Consider the following 19,845-nt stretch of genomic DNA (forward strand, 5'->3'; position numbering starts at 1 on the left):
TATTTTAAAGCATCAAGGTTTATTCTGTTTGTCCTTTACAGAAATTTGTTGGTGCTATGTGTCAAAACCAATCTCCTTCTGACAAATATAGCACTCTAGCCTGTGGGCTTTCTTGGTTGCATTAAATGCTGAATAATGGATAAATTTAAAATCAAATTATTGCATTACAAATAACCTGCATAATTGCTTGATATAAGATTTGGTTTTTGGGTTAACTTCCAGTCAGCTGTGTGCTTTAAAACATTTATCATTTCTTTAATGTATAAGAGGCTTTTAAAGATGTGGATGTGCAAAAAAAATCCAGCTTCAAAGAGATGATAGTCATCAGCTAATGAATGATAAATGGGCAGCAGCTTCTGCTCAGGAAGGTCAGGAGGGACATAAGACAGTGGCCTTAAGAATGGATTTGATGTGCCAGGCTTGAGTCTTGAGTGTCCTACAGGAAAATTCAGGATGAAACTGCTGGAGGTAATCAAATAGCAAGAAAGAGGTTGGAGGAGAGGGATAAACCTAATAAAATAGAGGAGGGGTACTAGAAAGAAATTTAGAATGGTTGTTACAGTTCTGTAGACCTAGAATTGGAAGGAAAAAAAAGTGATGGAAATGCTATTGAAGAGTGAGTGCCTCCAGATTCAGGGGAAGAGGAGGTGCTGCAATTTAAACGTTGGTGCTTGCTCTAAAGAGTTTGTTTGATTTGTCCTCACTTTTGTTGCAACAGCACTGTTTATGTAGCACATATTTTTGTGGTTTATTAAAGAAAAGAGAGGAAAGAGAAAGCTCTTTTGTTTAGTAGCTTTGAACTTTTTTTTCAGGTTACTGAATCCAAGACCAAGAAAATGAACCGGAAAGGAAGTACTTCTTCTACCTCCTCTTCTTCTTCTAGTTCTATGATGGATCCATTGAGCAGTGTATTGGATGGCACCGACCCTTTGTCATTATTTGCAGCAGCTGCAGATCCTGTGACTACCACTGCTACCATGGTAACACTAGAGGCAGTTATTTCAACTAAATAAAATTTAAAAAAAACCAAAACCAAACCAAATCGCAATGCCAACCATGGAAAAAATATGTTTGCCTCACCAGGTTAATGCAAACAGGAAATATACTGTATTAATAGAATATTCCTTTTTATTTACCTATTTTTATCCAGTTTATGTTGATGTATTTATTTAAATATGGATTTTTTTTTTTTAATATTGTAACTTTTGGAAGGATCAGCCAGCACTTGAAACATGCAGTTGACTTTTATCAGCCTTCTCTTCTTTTTCCAGATTTGTATTTAACACTTTAGTAACTTGTTCTCCCCTCATAGGATGGTACACGAAGGAAACGGGATAAAGATGACAGCTCAGCAGTAGGAAGTGACTTTGAACCATGGTCAAGCAAACGTGGTGAAATCCTTGCTAGATACACAACAACAGAGAAGCTGTCTATTGTAAGCGGCAGTTTGTCCAGTTTTATTTGTTTCTGCTAGACCTTTATTGGATTTTGGATGTTGCTACTTTGTAATTATTACATGAGTAAATACTGGTCCTCTGAATGTCAGTTTTAATGTTGTAGAAAGCTGTACCACGGGCCCTCACTTCTAAAGATTGTTTTGGAGCTGAGTCCAAAAGTCTTTTGATATATAGGAGCCATCACTCTGTCTTTTTGTAACAATACAAATAACTTCTGGTCTACTTCTAAATGATTAGAGGCTTAATTAGCAGTGTAATTACCCTATGCATTCTTGAAATGCTAGCAAGTACTGCTAAATAGTCTGCTTTTTCTTTTTCCCCACAGAATCTGTATATGGGATCTGAAAAAGGTAAGCACTTTCTTTTACCATAGCAGAGTTTGCTTGAGGTAGGGTGCAGTGACAGGTTTGTGGTCAAGAACAGTTGAAATGGGTTTTCCTGCCTCCCCCATTCTGACATTTGTTTGAGTCTGTGCTCTTTTGTGGATAAGACTACTGGATTTTTACTTAAAACAATTATTTAAAAAAAGCCACCCAACCACCTTGTCTTTTATTCCTGTTTTGGCTAGTGAATTTGTGGTTATTTGACTGCCTTCTGCTGTAGTTTAAAACCTTCTTCTATTTAAAGTGAGCAATCATGTTTTGAGTATCATGTTTATCAACTCTTCTGCTAGCTGGAAGGAAAGCAAAGAAGTCCTTTGGGAACTTGTTCAGTTATTCTCTTTACATGAAAGTGAAATGATTTCAACTGTGTGCTGGGTGTTCAAAAAAGAACCAAATGTTAAATATTTTATCATGTTTTCTAGCGAAGCAAATCTGAGCTAAATAGCCCTAGCTGATTGCATAGTAGATCAGGATTTTTATGTATGAGTAAACATGCAGCATTTCAGCTGCTGCAAGAGTATAAAATACTTTCTTGCAATGAGAATGGTCAAACACTAAAACTGGATGCTCAGGGAGAGTATGACATCTTCATTCTTAGGTATTGTTAAATTGACTGGGTATAACCCTGTGCAACCTGTTATAGCTTCAGAATTGGACCTGCTTTGAGGAGGAGAGTTGGACACAAACCTACATGGGGCTTTTTTAACCTAAATTATCCCGTGGTTCCACCTGGTGATTCTTTTCTTACCAGTAAAACTTGCAAGAAAATCCATTTATATTCGATTTTGCTTGTCATTCCCTGTTCAAAGTGAATGCACTGTAGGTGTGTTTAAATGTGTGTCTTCAGCAATTCTCACTAAGTGAATCAAATCACTTGTCTTCTGTCACAGAAGCTGACTAGTTGTCTTAGTCTGTCAAGTTCCTTCAGGTTTGTTTCTCTTTAGAAATCCCAATGTTTATATGTTAGACTTAAACGTGTAATTCTTTACAGGAAAAGCTACAACTACTGGTTCAGCAGTCTCTGAAAAAGTGAGGACAAGGTTAGAAGAACTGGATGATCTGGAAGAGGTGAGAAAGTTTTCTGATCAAATTACAGCACCATTATAACAGTGAAAGAAATTTGTGAAATAAAAATCTTTTTTTATTTCATTTTAAAAAGGTCCTGCATGCAAGATTTCTGCATGTATTTATGCAGTATTTAGATAAATATATACTTTCTGTGTGAATTCTCTAGTAATTTCAATCCTTATTTTTGTAGGATTCAGGCAGAATCACATTTTTATATCACTAGAAATTGTGATTTGAAAATTTACCTGTTCTATTGATGTTGATTTATCTTGTTACTGAGTACAGTCTGCAGCTGCTGTAAATTTTTGTTAAGCCTAATAGCCTTAACATCTGATAATTTTGGCTGCCCCTGTTGCAGAAGCTGCACACTGTCTGAGCTTAATTAAAGGTACAATTAGGAGCTCAGTAGAAATACTGAGTACTCAGCTTATTTCTCAAGCTGCAGTATTTTGCTGTGCAAAGATGAGATGTTTCATAACTTACTTTCCTTACACCTAAATCTTCTAGAATTGTTTTGGATAATGTTGTTTTGAAACCTCTGCCTCTTAAGTAATTTCAGGTTGCCTGAGCCACCACAGTTTTAATACTTGCATGTCACAAATAAAGGATTGGATTATTTTAGTGAAAAATAAAGTACCCTTTATAATAAGGAAATATGTAACCTTTTGTGAAACTCTAATTAGATTTGGATTTCATCTCTTCACCTGTGGTTTGACTCTATAATAACAGCAGTTGCCTTCCTTCCCTCCCACTCCCACTAAAGTAGGCTTGTGTTTCCTTGGCAGGGGTCACAGAAAGAGCTGTTGAATTTGACTCAGCAGGATTACATGAACCGAATTGAAGAACTGAACCAGTCTTTAAAGGATGCTTGGTCCTCTGATCAGAAAGTAAAAGCTCTCAAAATAGTCATCCAGGTCAGTTTTACATTTTTGTTCTATACAGAACCAATGAGTTTGGTGATATTTGTCCAATTTCCTTCTCAGGAAAAGAAGAGTTTCTATTATTTTTCTATTTTTTCTTTTTGTTCCTCACCAGAACACATTTCTTTCAGAGTTTTATGACTTCTGACAATAGTTGGATTTTCAGCTTTGTTGTTATGTATTGATTTTGATTAGGCTACATGGGATGGAATTCTCATTAAAGATTCACCAAATGATAGGTGTGGAAATTTTACCTGCCTAAGGATAGTTGGAATAAATAACATGTAGTGATATTATCTCTTTCTGGCCACCCCAAATAGTACCAGAATGGCTTTTTGAAAATCAGCATTTTACCCATCCAGACTTACAAAGGCAACTGAGTAACATGATTTAGGACCTTAGCAAGCTACAGAAAACAACTCCAGAATTTTAAAGGTGTGTGTATGGGGGGTTTTTTTGTTTGCTTTTTAAAAACTTGTCCAAAGTCTCTCTCTGAGTCATTTGGGGTGATGGGTTTTGAGGAGGGCAAGGGGAAATAGGACAATTTAAATGTTCTTTGGTTTGGCTTGGCCTTTAAAAAGGGCCAGAGGCAGAGTGCAGCAGAGGACAGAGGAGATAATGACATCCTTAAAAGCTGTAGAACTGATGTAATGCTAACAGTCATCCACTGGGGTTATATATAAAGTCAGGATTTTTTTTTTTTGCCATTCTGAATAATCTTGTGAAAACTGTTTGCAGTAATTTCATCTTAAATTGTGGTAAAGACAGAAAAGGAAATGAAATGTTAATGAAGTGAGATCAAACAGTTATATGTGACCTAGGGTGACTAATGTTCTATTGTAATACTACAGAATCAGCACTATTATTGTTATTTTTAAAAAAATCCATATATAGGATTGTGAAGTGTGAATATTGTCTTTGGATGAGAAGAAAAGGGACAAGGATGTACTGTACTTACAGTGCTTGAATGTATGTGTATGTATATATATATGTACACACAGTGTGTGATGTGCAGTGATAATCTATACTTTCAGAAGTTCTTTTACAAATGGTTCACAAACAATTTTAAGATAATATGGTTTCTAAAATGGTTTTAGGCCAGTGCAGTTTATTATCTTTATCAATGATCTGGACCATGGGATTTTTGTCATTATCTTAAAATTGGCCTCAAGTTAAATCAAGGGAGGCTTAGATTGGATATTAGGAAAAATTTCATCACCAAAAGGGTTCTTAAGCATTGGAACAGGGCAGTGGTGGCATCACCATCCTTGGAGGTATTTAAAAAACCTGTAAATGTGGCACTTGGGGACATTGTTTAGTGGTGGCCTTGGCAGTGCTGGATTGAGGGTTGGACTCAATGGTCTTGAAGGTCTTTTCCAACCTAAACGATTCTCCAGTTCTATGATTCCTCAAGTGCCTTTTTACAAGATACTTTACTTGTCAAGATGGGATAAGCTAAGCTACTTAGAGTAAGCTGAACTAAGTTGATTATATATGTGAGCTCTAAGAAAAGTGGAAATTAAGTGTTCATGGTATGTGTAGGTCCTAAACAGCTGCTGAATTACCTTCCTTTGAAGGTGACTGACCTCGCAGCAGGGACGCTTCTGCTTTGGTTGTAGGATGTGAATGCTCTCACCTGTCTTTCTGGTGCACTCTTAAATTTCCCTGATGAATAAAACAAAAAGATTAAGTGTGCCCCTTGTTTAAGGATGTTCAAATGTTACGATTTTCTTGTTTAAACGAAGCAGTCTTGGAGGGTATTTGGGTTGCTTTCTGTATTTTTGAAGTGTAATGAAAACTTGAACTTTATTTATTCCACTGAGATTGAAGAACTGTCTCCTGATGAAAGAGAGAAAAGAGACAGAGATCACAGAGAATATTGTCAGTGTTAGAGAACACAGAGGACTTGAGGCCACATTTGACTCAAGCAGGGAGGAGGTGGATTTCTCTCCCCAGTCAGTCATTTGCCTGTTTTCTTCAGGTAGAAGCTGGTTTTTTTGTGAGTAAACTTCTGCCAGAGTTTTTGACTCCAGTTTAGTCTTGGAAAACAAAGAATAGCTTAGTTAAATATCTTAAAAATATCTTCATTTCTCTGTGTGTATTTTGAATTCATATCATGAATGGACATGTTCCTTCCTGGCCTTGACATCCAGAGACAGTAGAACTAAGTGGGTAATACATTTTCAGATGAGACTGGATCAGCCACTGCTGTAATCCAAATGCTGGGATCAGGCTGGGTGCCAGTGGGTGATTGATTACAGATTCCTCCCTGGAGCTCACTGTGGATCAGCTGCTCTGTTTCCAGAATGTTTGAACTAATTATTTGAGCCACAAAAATGTGTTGAAAAGCTCATTAACTACACTTCTAAAATGGTTTCTTAATCTAGTCTATAATAAATTTTGTGTTTGATATGGATGTTGAGAAACTGAAAAATGCCCTTTAAAAAGTTGTTTTAGGGAAGAAGTGCCTTTTAATTCTGCTTCTGCAAGAGAATTTGTCTCATCTGAAGAAATGCATAGATCTGCATGGTCAGCTGAAATTCTGCAGTGTAGGTTATCTTATATAAAGGAAAAGCAGACCTGTGACTAGCTCTGGAAATGAGGAGTAACCTGAAAAAAATATAAAGAGCACCGTGGTGTGTTATGTTAGAGGTTCTTGTGCTTTTAGCTTGATAGTTCATGGTGGTTCTTTCCATCTGTGGATATTAATCTGTTCCAGCCTTTTTGGAGTAAAAAACACAAACTTGCATTGGCCTCTAAAAATGTTTCTTTGTCTGTCTTTTTTTCTCTTTCTAGTGTTCTAAGCTTCTTTCAGACACAACAGTAATCCAGTTTTATCCAAGTAAATTTGTTTTAATTACAGATATCCTTGATACTTTTGGTAAGTATCTACTGTGCCAGACTTACTACACAATTGTTAATAAGATTAAATTAATGTTTTGTAATGTTAGAAAGCATCAAAGTTATCCAAAAAGGGCTTTCAGTTTTAACATGGAATATTTCCAACACAAATATTTCCAACACAACACCAGTGGTATAAACATGGTGTGTAATTCTTAAAAAACTCTCAAGAGCAAAGTCTTTAAAATAAAAATATTTAATTTTGTAGTTCTGTGCTTTACGTATTAGTGAATATCTAGAAAAAAAACCTTCTCTGCATTTTGAAATTTAAAACACTGTCATTATGAAAATATTTTGGGTTTTGGCAGCCTCTTGACTCAATATTTCATATATTTATATTTGAAGAATAGGAGTCAGAAAATTTTCTTTAGCTGAATAGGGACTGTGGAGTGATCAGAAGGTAGTTACTGAATTTTTTAATATATTTTTAACCCTTTAAGTCAGATTGTCATCCATTTCATGTGAATCTCTTGTTTTTCTGCCACGTTATGGAAAAGATTTACAATGGCATTCGAAGTTGAAGGGTATTTTGATGTTAGCAGGATATGCTGTGACATAGATCCGATTGTTTTTTTCAGGTCTTGCTTCCTCTTTGCTCTTTCCTACTTACTGAAAGTTGCTGAAGATAACATAATGTCCAAAGTCAGCAAAGTCAGGACACCAGCTGGCCTTTCCTGGCCTGGGGGAAATCTGACCTGGGTGTTACCTCTGCACTTAAGGGAGCCAGAGAATTGTTTTTATGGTGTGAGAAGCACTAAAATTGCACTGAACATTTCAGCCTCAGTAGGGGGCAGCATAATGTCAGCGTTCTGGGAAGTTTTTCCAGCTAATTTCACTGTATGTTAGAGAGGGAACCTTTGGACCAACATTTTGTGTGTTACAGTTTGTTAATTTGTTATGAGTTATTTTTGGTTCTTATTCTTTTTCTTTTTTTTTTTTTTTTTAACCAGGGAAGCTGGTGTATGAACGGATTCTGTCAATGTGTGCTGATAACCGGGGCTCTCTGCCAGGTAACTTTGTGTTTGTTTCCACTGCACTCCTGGAAAAAATCACATCAGAACTAACTTGAGGAAGGTTAAACAGGACTTGCTACTGTATCTCCTGTGGAAAAAGTTCTGATTGGAATCTAGCAGCTTTTAGTTTTTTACAGAGTACAATCCATTGCTTAGAGCCACCACTATTCACAGTGTTCACGCAAATTTACATTTTAACTGTGAAAAATATCCCTCAGATGTACTAAAATGTGCTTTTGGCTCTGATATTACGAAACATTAGCTGGGTCTTCCTGAAACTTGAAATCACAAAGAACGATGGATAAGTTCTTTAATACAGAATTTATTAGGGGAAGGGAGTATTAAACATGAATGCTCAAATTAGATGAAGGAAGACCTTTTTTTTTTCCTCTTAGCATATGTTTTTTTCTGAAGGTACTACTTTTTAGTAGCTTAAAGTTAATGGTACAAATTTAGCAAAGCTGAGGTCCTCAGTTTTTGATAAGTAGATGATACTGCTGCTACATTGGGAACTTAATAGTTTTGCTTTAATTAAGGAAGAATTTTGGAGAAAGCAGCAGGCTGCTTCTAGCCTAATCTTTCTAATTTGGGCCCTTTTTATTTTTTCAGCTGAATTTCCGACACAGTGTAAAGATCTAATTTGATACTGACAGTACAAATGTATGTGGAAGAACCTCTTTAGCAAGACTTTGAAACATTCCATGGAAATACAGGCATTTCCTTGCAATTTGGAGTGCATTAAGTGCACATCCTTGAAATATGAAACATTCTTACTCTGTAGTTGGCAAAGCAACAGTACCATTAGTTTGCATTTAAATCCATAGGATTTGAGCCAGAAGCTTGACACCAACAAATATTGAAATTTGAAATAAACTTACAGAAAATATTTAAGATAAAATTTGGTTATTGGAGACCTGACAAACTGTTCTTATTAATGAAGGCAGACAGTTCCCAAGGCACACCAGGATTTCTGGGCAGAGTTACCTCCATTCTGGAGAACTGAGCTTGTGCTGCAGCTAAACAGCTGCTGGAGGCATTGCTGGGGGGAACTTCCCAAGCAACTATAAAAGTGGGAGGGATAGGGAAAATCTGTGCTGTGCTGGCTGTGCACAGCAGTGCAAATCTCTGCGTTTTTCAGGCCTAATCTCTAGGCTGTCCCTTGGGAACCAAGCAAAACAAATTTGGGTGAGAATTCCTGAGGTCCTAGATGAGAAAGAACATCTTCCTGTACTCAGTCAGCATCTAATGTGTGGCTTCTCTCCTCTGGGAAGTTGGAAACTTTCTTGTGGAGCAGGAGCTTCTCACCTTCTGGGGGAAGGGGTGGGAGAGCACTGGTATTTTAACCTGTTTCACAGGGAGTGGATAAGGAGACATTCACAGCAGAAGCTGTTTATGTAGCTTTAAAACTGAGAGAAGAGGGACTCATCCATCCCAACCATCTTGCCTCAAACCTGGGTTGATCCCAAGAAGCCAATATTGCCTTCTCTTCCAAGCAATCTAGAGAAAGAGGAAGCAGTTAGCCATGCCACTGCATGCCTGCCTGATCAGAGTGCTGTCCCCCAACCCATCTGTTCCACCTCGGGGTGGCACCTTTTCCCTGCCGGCAGCTGCCACAAATAGTCCCAGAGCTCAAGGGGAGAGAACTGCACTGCAATATTCCATGTGCTGTGTACAAGAACAAGTGTTGTGTCAGTGTTTAGCATTTCCTACTTCTTGTAGGCAATGTATCGTTTAAAAATTATATTAACCTTTTAAAACAAAGAATTTGAGTGCTTAAATCTCTTCTATGTGTATGCATTTGTTACAGATGTATAAATACATATATTTGTTACAGATGCCCTGTATTTTCCATTTTTAACAATTTCTACTTTTGAGAAAGCAGAGAAAGGTGAGATTTCTCAGTAGCAGTTCTGAGATTGGCATTGAGTGCTTGACTTCAGCTTCTGAAATGTTACTTAATGCAAGATGGAAGCTCTGTTCCCCCTTCTTGCTGTGTACTCAGCTCTGACTGCTGCTCAAGAGAACTGAGAAGCCAATGTATTGCCTAGTTTATTATGGTTGCCCCTAATTTCTTGTTGATGGGATAGAGAATACAGTTTTAAATCTAGAATGAAAAGCAAATTGTTTCCAGAAAGAATGTAACTATGTCTGGGTGGTTGTTTTTTTCCCCAGATAACTTTTCTCCAGAAAGTGTTAACGATACGGCTAAAGAAACTTGCTTAAACTGGTTTTTCAAGATTGCTTCAATCAGAGAACTCATTCCCAGATTGTATCCTTTGTCAAATGAGACTCTCAGAGTGTGTGAGTGTGGGTTTTTCATACACTTTCTCAAAAATGAACATGTTTGTTTCAATAAAACCCACAGTATCTGATGTTTATATTGGCTTTGTTTTCTTTGTTTCAGGCTGTCTGTTTTGAATGTGCTTTTGAGTCACGTTTTGTAGTAAACTGAATGCTTAATTATTGGCTCTGAGCAGTGTGGCAGCAATAAAATAGAGATGATGTATGAAAAATTTTGAAACAGAAGCTTGTAGATAAATTGTAAAAATCAGCAAAATGTGGGGAGATTAATTGCAGAATGCATTGAAACAGCTTGTTCAATATGTAGTTGGTATATGTTTGTTTCATGGTTTTCAGTGGTGTGCATCTTAGTTTTGTTCCTTAACTTGGCTTCAACTTAGTTATGTGGAAGCAGCAATACTGAAGTGCAATAAGTTCCTGTCCAAAACGTAAGAATAATGTTAAGTATGGGAAGGAAGTGAACAGGCTTAGGAACTAATTCAAGGAGTTAAGCATAAGAATTCTGTGATTAATGGTGGGTAAGGTCTCAGTATATCTGAGAAGAAGCAGTACTGAGAGGTTTTGGAATTTTTAAAGAGAATACCATGGAAAACTTCAAATTGAACTGTGATACGATTTGGAACACAATCATGCTTGCAGTTTTGGAATATATGTATAAATGGTGATATCAGGATGTCACAAATCCCAATGCAAATTGAAAACTAGTACCTGCAGATGGTGGAAGGAAAGGAAGATTGCTGAGGTGAGGAGTGGAGCAGAAAAGACAGGGTAGAAAACTGAAAGGAAAATATTGATATGCCATGTTGGTAGAGACAGAGTTGGAGAAATCATTTAGGAGCAATGAACCATTACCTATTGAACACCCTGGTATAAGTTGAATGTGTTGCCAAACGGTGTCAGCGCTGAGCAGAGAATGTTCCTTCCCATGTAATTGTCCTTCTTCAGTTATATTTTGAAATGAGTGTTGTAAGCCAAATTGCTACTATAGTGACAACTTTATTATCCCTAGAAAGCAGTTCTTTCACTGGAATTGATGTGCCCCATCTCCAGGCACAAGTACAACTCTGTCAAAAAGGACCTGTGGGAAAATGAGACATGAGTACTGCCAGTTCTGCTTTAAGTGGCTGCTTTTCTCACATTGAGTTGCAGCCTTTCCATAGCTCTGCTGCTCCTCCAAACTAGAGGAGGAGTTTTTTAGTTGTATTTGTTTTACTCGTAGTAGCAAATACTGCAGTTTGAGTATAGGATATGTGTTACTGTACACATAAAATTTTACTTAAGAAATGAAGTGTTTTCTTTGATAAGCATTTCTATAACTCATGCTCAATTGTGAGCCTACGAGGCAGCTACTGAAGTTATTGATAGGTGATATAATTCTGTTATTGGCTGTTAAAGCTCATTTTCTTTTCTGAAAAAATCTTAACAGGGGGATTTCGGAATGTCTCCCGCGGTTAACGGCTATGATTAGAGGAATTGGAGATCCACTGGTTGCAGTCTATGCAAGAGCATACCTTTGCAGGGTAGGCTGTCATATAACTCTTCTGGTCTGTATCAAAGATTTACTGCAGCTAGAACTGCCACAGCTTCTTGTAACTGCTGCCTTTATCTGAAGTAGTCAGCAGCCTGTCCCTTCTAACAAACAAACAAAAAATAATTGCTCTTCTGTTTTAAGAATAGGGAATCTTTCTTTTAGTGTTTATAATAAGAATAATTTTATGTGGTGCTGTAAGCTCTCTGCATACATTAGGCGGTTGCAATGTGCTGGGGTAGACACTGGTTTCATCACTGCTTACAGATACTTGGAGCTGATGTTAGGATAATTATGTTTAAACACAGCTGTAACTACCTCAGGGTAGTTGTTAGTGAATGTATCCATAATAGTAAACTAGGAAATAGTCAAAAGCATGTGATTCAATGCTCTTTGTTAATTTGATATGTGTGACTTTGGTGTATTCCTTCAGAAAGTGTGGTTTTGTCTTACAGCTGAAGGAGAGTCAAAGGTGATGGATGCTGATAAAATATTTCTCTCTCTTTTAATACAGGTTGGGATGGAAGTGGCACCACAACTCAAAGAAAGCCTGAACAAAAATTTTTTTGACTTTCTTCTAACATTTAAACAAGTAAGCAAATGGGGGGGTTATTTGCAAAATCAGATAAATACACTGCTTAGACAAACTGCCACATACTTTTTAAAAGTCTTTGAAGTTCTTAAATCTAGATTTAGTGGTCTGCCTGTATCCAGATATAGTATGGGACATTTTATATACGTTCTGATAAGTTGAAACTTCTCTATTCTGCATATTTCCAGACTTGAATAATATTTGTTCTGAGCTTCCAAGGAATGCTTCAGAATATCTGTGTATATTTGTGATACTGTCTGTTGTCATTTCCAGTCATATACAAACTTTGGCCAGTCTATCATATCTCCCATTAAATACCTTTTCACAGCAACTTATTTTCATCCTTTATTTCAACAGATACACGGGGATACGGTTCAGAACCAGCTGGTGGGACAACGTGTGGAGATGCCTTTGTATTTGACTCTATACTCTCCTGCTATAGACTGGATTTTGCAGTGTATTGCATACCACGCTCCAGAAGTAAGTAAGCAGGGTAATGCTTGATGCTAAATAAAGTGTTGTGGTGAAGAGTTAATTTTGCCTGTTAAAAGCCTCACAGTCAGTACTTACATGAGTGTAAAAGTGAGTATTAAGAGCCCACATATGACTGTCTGATTCTGTCTTCTGAACAGGAATAATGTTTGCTTCCAAGTTCGACCACTTCAAGTTCATAGGCAGTATTCCTATTTGTTTCTTGCTGTCTTTTAGCTAGTTTAATATTTATGTCCTGAATTCATTAGTTTCTTCTGTTGTACAGATATAAAAATGATTTGAGTAAACTGTAGCTTTGGAATTGCTTAACACAGTGAACAGGCTGTTTTAGTCTCAGTCAGTCTGGTTTGCACTCTGGCAGAGTTGATTATCTTCACCTCTCCTGCCAGAGATAACTGACCTGGCTGGCAAATAGGGATTACTTGGAGTAATGGCATGGCTGAAGGATCACAAATTTTACTTTCATAAAATGGTGGTTTTGATTAAAATGCCACTGTACCTATTCCAGAGGGTTTTCTTGTGTTGTAAATGCAGGATAAGACAGGATTACTGGAATGTATTGGAAAGATAATTAAAACAGCTTTTAGTAGACTTCACTACAGTAATTAAAGCTGAATTTATTTGTAAAATCTCTAATCACTAATTTTAATATGTAATTTTTCCAGGTTCTGCTTACTGAGATGATGGAGAGATGCAAAAAATTGGGGAACAAGTAAGTGTTGCACAGTGTAGAAGACAGGAGTCTGTAAAGAGTACCTGTGAGTCCCTGTAATAAAGTTCTCTCCCTCTTTTGGAAACAGTTTGGTTGCATAGTATAGCTTTCATTCTCCCAGTAGCTTACTAAATCATGATTATGAACATCTGTTTTCCAGAAATGAATTCTAAAATATGGTAGATTACTTGTAGAGTAAAAGTTAATTAGTTTAACTTGGTTGCTGCATTCTGGCTCCTAACCCAAAATTTAGGATACGTAATGTGTTCTCCATCAGCCATGTCTCTGATTCGAGGTTGTGCTTCATTTTTCTGTGTTTTCTTCCCTTTCCTTCTTCCTCTCCACCACTGGCTACAGTCAGCCCAAAAGTGCATTTAGCAAGGGAAGCTGTAAAGCAGCTGGCAGCCTTTGGAAGATGGTAATATTTAGGCAACTGCTTTTTTCAACATTAAAATTAGTATCCCAAATGTGTCCTAGAAGTTTATGTGCAGGCCAGTCACCTTCAGTGAGTAGTTCAGGAAGATGGGCTGGTCTGAAAGTTTTGGATGTGCTTGCTGAGTTTTGTGAATGCAGTTTGTCCTGCTGATGGGCTACTCTCTGCATTTTAGTGGGTAGGTGGGCTGAGTTCTGTGAAAGTTTTCATCTACCTATTTTTTTTATGATGTGCTTTGCACAGCCCAATTCTGCAGCCACTGAGGAATTTAGATGAGGAATGCCAGCATTCTGTGACTGAGCTAAGGAGCGTGGGGGAGAAGTGTGATTTTAAAAACATGATGTGAAGGTGGTGTTGTATCAGAGTGTATAATACAGATGAAAGTAATTCACATACTCTGTTGTACTAATTATTTTGTATAGGTGCTGGTTTGTTTTGTGGAACTTATTTTTAAATCAACTTTTATAGTTTCTCACTGTAAAGATGGCCTAGGTGCCTCCTCTTTGTTCCTGTTTGCTCGTTGAAGGAAGGACAAAATGTTGAGTACAATGAAGGGTTTTTTTAAAGTAATGTTTTTGGGACATGTCTTTTTTATTGGGAAGTTGAATAATCCAGTTTAGATGATCACAGTAGCTTTCTTTTAAAGTGGAGTTCTGTGTTTTTTTTTCTTCTCAAGATCGTCAAAATATTACAAAGCAAGAAGCATCAGTGTATAAATCTTTAAATAATCTCAGTATGTTCCATGAGCTACATTTTAACCATCTAAGTGAAAAGTGACAGCCTGTTCTCTGTATTGCAAAGTGAACTGGAAGTACTTGTCTAATGATAAAATGCAAATTCCAGTCCAGCTGTGATGGGAGCACTAATGCTCAGGCAGAAACACAGAGGGTGCTGGGCTATTTTAAGCGCTCCGTAGAATTTCCCTCAAGGTAAACTGCCCTGTGTTCAAACTGGCTCTTTCAGACTAGTGAAGGGCATGGTGTTTTATGAGGAAGCTTCTGCCCTAACTCATGGCTGAGTAAACTGAGTGTTACAGTAATGCAGTGAGTTCACTCTTCCATTGGTGACTTTGGCTTCATAGTAGCACAGATATGTGTCTGAATGATTAATCATAAATGTCCAAATATGTCATTGCCAGTTATCATATGATCATGACTGTTTGGATTTATTTTAATCCTAACAATGCAGCTGCTAGAAATGTGGCTTTTATAATGCTTATGTAATTTAATTCAATGAGAAAAATTTCAATGGGGATTTGCCCTCCCTAAGTATTCTTCTGAACTGTAGTAAAAAAGAGTAAGTTTCTAAATGTGTCATCTACTCCTGGTTTGCTTGATCTTTCTATTAAATTGATGCTAAAATGATGGCTTCAAAAACATCTGTGTGGAACAAGTATTCTTCAGGTTGGCTTTATGTTTTCTTGTTTTGCTTATGCACCATTAATCCTCACCCATGCAAGCTTGATTTGTAGGGAATTTTCCTTCCTTATCCCCTTTCTTTTCAGTTTACAGTAGATGTTGGACAGTTGTTAGTCTAAGTTCAGAGTAATGGGCAGGGACAGCCAAGTTTTAGTTGATGTTGAGCTGCATTGATCTGTGCTGTGTTCACTGCAGTGCTTTGCTGTTGAATTCAGTAATGTCGGCGTTCAGAGCAGAGTTTATCGCTGCGAGGTCGATGGACTTCATTGCCATGATTAAAGAGTGTGATGAGTCTGGATTCCCAAAGGTAAAATTTTGTATGTAGTTTGTAACAAATCCTTTTTTTTTTGCCTGACAAGAGTTCTTTGTGCTCTAGTTGCCTATGTAACTTGCACCTCACTTGATGAAAGGTGGTTTGATCTCAGAATCTTTCTGCACAGTGTACCTGCTAGAGCAGTGTTGGGTCATGCACCTTCTGCTTTTAATTTAAAACTTCTCATTAACTTCCAGCATCTCCTCTTTCGGTCCTTGGGATTAAACTTGGCATTGGCTGATCCTCCTGAAAACGATCGCCTTCAAATATTAAATGAAGCCTGGAAGGTTATAACAAAGCTGAAGAACCCACAGGTGAGTTATTGTCTGTTCTGTTTCACTACTGATTCTGGGTTTAGGGCAAAATTGCAACCAGTTGTTCAATTAGCATATGCTTAGCATGGCATTGTTTAGCTTTTTTAGATACACAGAGCTGCAAAAAAAATGTGATGACTGGTAACACCTTTATATGATCCCTGCTTTTCTTAGCTCTACTGAAGCATAGCTGAATTCTACATAATTCTATATAAGCAACTTCTGAGTCTGCATGAATCATATCTCAGGAGTTAATTCTTTTAAGTATAATTTTCACAAGTGTATTTCTTGTAGCCTCCTGTAAATATTGGTAATCACAAGACACATGTATTTCTAGGATTACATCAACTGTGCTGAAGTGTGGGTGGAATATACATGCAGACATTTTACAGTAAGTGAAAATTACTTTGTTTCATTTGAAGTTTTTCTGATACAGACTAAGTGGCTGTGTTAGCAGTTTGGTATTAGAGATGGAGAAGCTTTGACTATTCCATGTAAGTGTGTAGGATTTCAGTAGTGAATGAGAAAATGTCTTTCCTTTCATGAAAGAGAAATAGGGACAAAAGATGCAGCTTTGTAGCTTCACCACTCTGCAGCACTGCATATTTCTTATCCTTTTGTTTTAATGGCAGATGGACCAATTTAAGTAAGGATTTACTGGAGCTATGGCTAAAGTTCCTGGCTTAACTAGAGCTCTGTAAAAAGCTGATTCTTTTCCAAATGGAAATAAATTATCCACCTCAACTGATGTTCAGTGACTTGATTTATGTGCCGACTTTGATACTGTATTTTGTAACCTTGTTTTTCGCCACACAGAAGCGAGAGGTCAATACAGTTTTGGCTGATGTTATCAAACACATGACTCCTGATCGAGCATTTGAAGATGCTTACCCACAGGTAAAGGACCTATTTTGCCAAATCTCTAAAAATCTGATGTGCATTTTCTTAAATGAAATTAATTCTTAAACATTACTGATGAATCTTACCACAAAATAATTATTTTTAAACGCTGGCTGTAATTTGGGAAGCCTTCTGGGACACTGTAATGCTGTGCTTTATTCCTCCTTCTTTCCCCTGCTCGTCAGTCTTTCAGTTCTGAGAAATGCTAAACCTGAATGATTTGTGTATTTAGGAGTAGCAGTAGTTAACTCCTACATCAACAGTGGTGTTTGCTGGAGGAAATTAGCAATTGTGGTAGGCTGTTTAAACAGAAGTAAACCATAAAATAATCCATCTCTGCTTGGCATTGTTAAGGTTTCAGTGAATTATTATGTGCAGTTCTTGAGACCAAATGCCAGATGACATACAGATTAGTTGAAGAAGGTTTTCTGGTTACTTGGAGGGTAGATAAAGTGCCTACAAAAGAAGATTTAACAAACTGGCTTGGGGGTTTTTTTGTTTGTTTATTTGGTTGGAGTTTTTAATGCAGAGAGTTGGAGGACATGGAGACTTTAAATTGAAAAAATCTGCCTTACTATGGTGTGGATAGTCTTAATTTAACTTGCATTACAATAATTTTCCCTTTTTTTAAAATTTTTTTCTCCTATAGCTGCAGTCAATTATTCAGAAAGTTATTACCTATATCTATGACTTCTCTCTGCTTTTTTCAGTGGTAAGTAATACTCTGTTTAATAAATTTTTAAGAACTATTTAGCTCTGTTTCTGCAAGAGAATTTACGTGAGTGGGATATTTAAGTTGTTTACAAGTTCACAGAATGGGAGGACTTTTTATCAAGTTGGTAAGTGCAGAAATATTTTGGGAGCTTTCTGCTGCTTGTACTTAAATATTCATTATTCCAATTCCAATTTTCTGTACTTTTTTTTCAGTAGGCTGTGAGATTCTTTGAGTTTCTTTGTTACTATGGCATAAATATTTGTTGGTTTAGTGTGTTGTTTGGTAACATACCTAATTTTACTTGTTTATGTGTTTGTACTTTCAGGAGAAATTCTTGCCATTTCTGGATATGTTCCAGAAGGAAAGTGTGAGAGTGGAGGTTTGCAAGTGCATTATGGAATCTTTTATTAAGTAAGTGGAGACTATTGAGGTGAAATGCACTCTAGAGGGGTCTGAGAAATTTATTGAAAGATGGCTAGGGAAGAGTCAGTATATAAGAGTCAGGCCATTTAGCTGGTGAAGGTGTTCCAGGCTATGGGAAAGAAAAGAGAAAACTGTCAGTTTTGTTAATCTTTTGGTCGACTGTTTGTTCACAAAGGAAGCTGAAATTGAAGTAATTGTACTGATGCTGACTTGCTGTGGATTAACAGAATAGTTGTTCTCTGAGCTTTTTTTTTTGCCTTTGTTGGTTTATGAAATTTATTTCACATTCCAGTTGCTGTGACAGCACAGAACTGTTGCCTTGGTGTAATGGAGTTTTGCCACAGTTAAAAATGAACTTAGAAAATGAAAATATCTTCCAATATTGTAAAAGGCAGACAGTCCTTTTCAAATAATTAACAGGTTCCTTGAAACATTTTTTTTAATTTTCACCTTCCCTTCAGGTATTTGTATTCAGTGCTGAGCCCCCTGAGCCTTCTGTCCCTTGGCCTTTGCTCATATGAGAGATGCTGTGGCCCCTTAATCATCTTAGTGGAGCTGCACTGCACGTGTGCCTCTGTACCTAAACGTGACATTTATCCTTCCTGGCTGTCCCTAAGTAGCTGAGAAATTACATTACATCTTGGTAGATCGAGGATTGCTTTGTTTTGATGTTCTTAGATTGCCTCAATGTATCACATCTGGCTTGCTGTGTCCCTGAAGGAGTCAGATCCTGTGGCTTGTGTCCCTTAAGGAGTCAGATTCTGTGGCTTGGCACTACAGCTCTGTGTATTAAGATAATATTTCTTGACTGGCATTTGCTGGAATTTTACATCTATTAACCACGTGATCTCTGTAGTTCTGTTGGTTCACCAGTGAATATAAAACCTGAGTAGTGTCATACAGCGCTGGCGATGGGAATGATGCATGAAATCAGTGTTATTCTAGTAATTGTTTTTCATTTTGACAGAGCAGGATTTTTCATCACTTTTTCTAAAACACTTTCTAGGCATCAGCAGGAATCGACAAAGGATCCTGTTATACTCAATGCTCTTCTGCATATCTGTAAGACGATGCATGATTCTGTGAAGTAAGATTAACTTATACTAATAACTATCATTTATGCAGAGTTTGGCTGCCTGGTGTAGTTTCATGTTTCTGAGGCTGTTTGCTTCAAGGTGGATGAAGACATGAATCCAATTAGTGGTGAGGGAAGAGCTGTGCAGTGAAGTGGCAGCTTGTACCATTTGCTCTTTAATTGCTGCTGTGTTTTAAATACTGAAGCAGAATTTTAAGAGGAAAGTAGCAACGGCTTTGTAGAGTTTTCTAGTGAAGCAGAGACAGTACACAATCCAATCTTAAAAATATTTGATGAGTGAAACCAGTGTAATCTTTGAGCTACAGTGAATAATAAGCTATTTGTGAGATTCAAGTGAATATGTAGCTCCTAAAGCACAGATTGCCATACTCAGTTATACCTTTTCTTTGGGCCACTATTTTCAGCTATTACAAATCTTTAAAAGAATATCTGGAAGACCTCCAGGAATTTGTGTAGGGGAAGCTAGAACCAAGGAGAAGTTCTTGAACCATCTATATCTTACCCCTAAATCTTCTCTTCACTTTTCCCCTTGCCTTTGAGAGCTGAGGTTGTTAGAGGTCCTGAGTTCCCTGTTGCACCATCACTGTTTCAATAGCCATTGTGCAGAGTGGAAGATGTTGTGGTTTGTAGGTAACTTGCAAAAATCACACCAAAATCTTTGTCTGATTGAAAATAGAGCCAGAATCACAATGCTCTCAAGAGCACAAATCTCCTCTTTTTTCCTCTTGAATTAGAAGGGCACAGTTTCTTTTGGCACTCTGAGCCCAGAGCCTCTTAGTATGGCAGATGCTGCAAAGGAACTTATAGCTTTCTTGGCCTTGATAGGTCATGAATGGAAGATTTATGGCCAATAAGGAAGTAATATT

General features: G+C 37.3%; 1 protein-coding gene across 1 annotated transcript in view; it reads left to right on the forward strand.

Annotated features, from left to right (window-relative positions):
* The window catches only part of VPS35L (VPS35 endosomal protein sorting factor like), a 48,958-nt gene that overhangs the window by 3,597 nt on the left and 25,516 nt on the right, over positions 1-19,845 (forward strand). The window contains 20 exon segments of the mRNA XM_064672927.1: positions 813-980; positions 1,313-1,435; positions 1,783-1,807; positions 2,832-2,908; positions 3,694-3,822; positions 6,625-6,709; positions 7,680-7,739; positions 9,915-10,011; positions 10,424-10,471; positions 11,470-11,563; positions 12,086-12,163; positions 12,521-12,643; positions 13,321-13,367; positions 15,414-15,525; positions 15,729-15,845; positions 16,183-16,236; positions 16,662-16,742; positions 17,395-17,457; positions 17,786-17,871; positions 18,890-18,970. Coding sequence (XP_064528997.1) covers positions 813-980; positions 1,313-1,435; positions 1,783-1,807; positions 2,832-2,908; positions 3,694-3,822; positions 6,625-6,709; positions 7,680-7,739; positions 9,915-10,011; positions 10,424-10,471; positions 11,470-11,563; positions 12,086-12,163; positions 12,521-12,643; positions 13,321-13,367; positions 15,414-15,525; positions 15,729-15,845; positions 16,183-16,236; positions 16,662-16,742; positions 17,395-17,457; positions 17,786-17,871; positions 18,890-18,970 — 1,748 coding nt within the window.

The sequence above is a fragment of the Pseudopipra pipra genome, chromosome 16 (assembly GCF_036250125.1).
Source record: "Pseudopipra pipra isolate bDixPip1 chromosome 16, bDixPip1.hap1, whole genome shotgun sequence".
Lineage (NCBI taxonomy): Eukaryota > Metazoa > Chordata > Aves > Passeriformes > Pipridae > Pseudopipra > Pseudopipra pipra.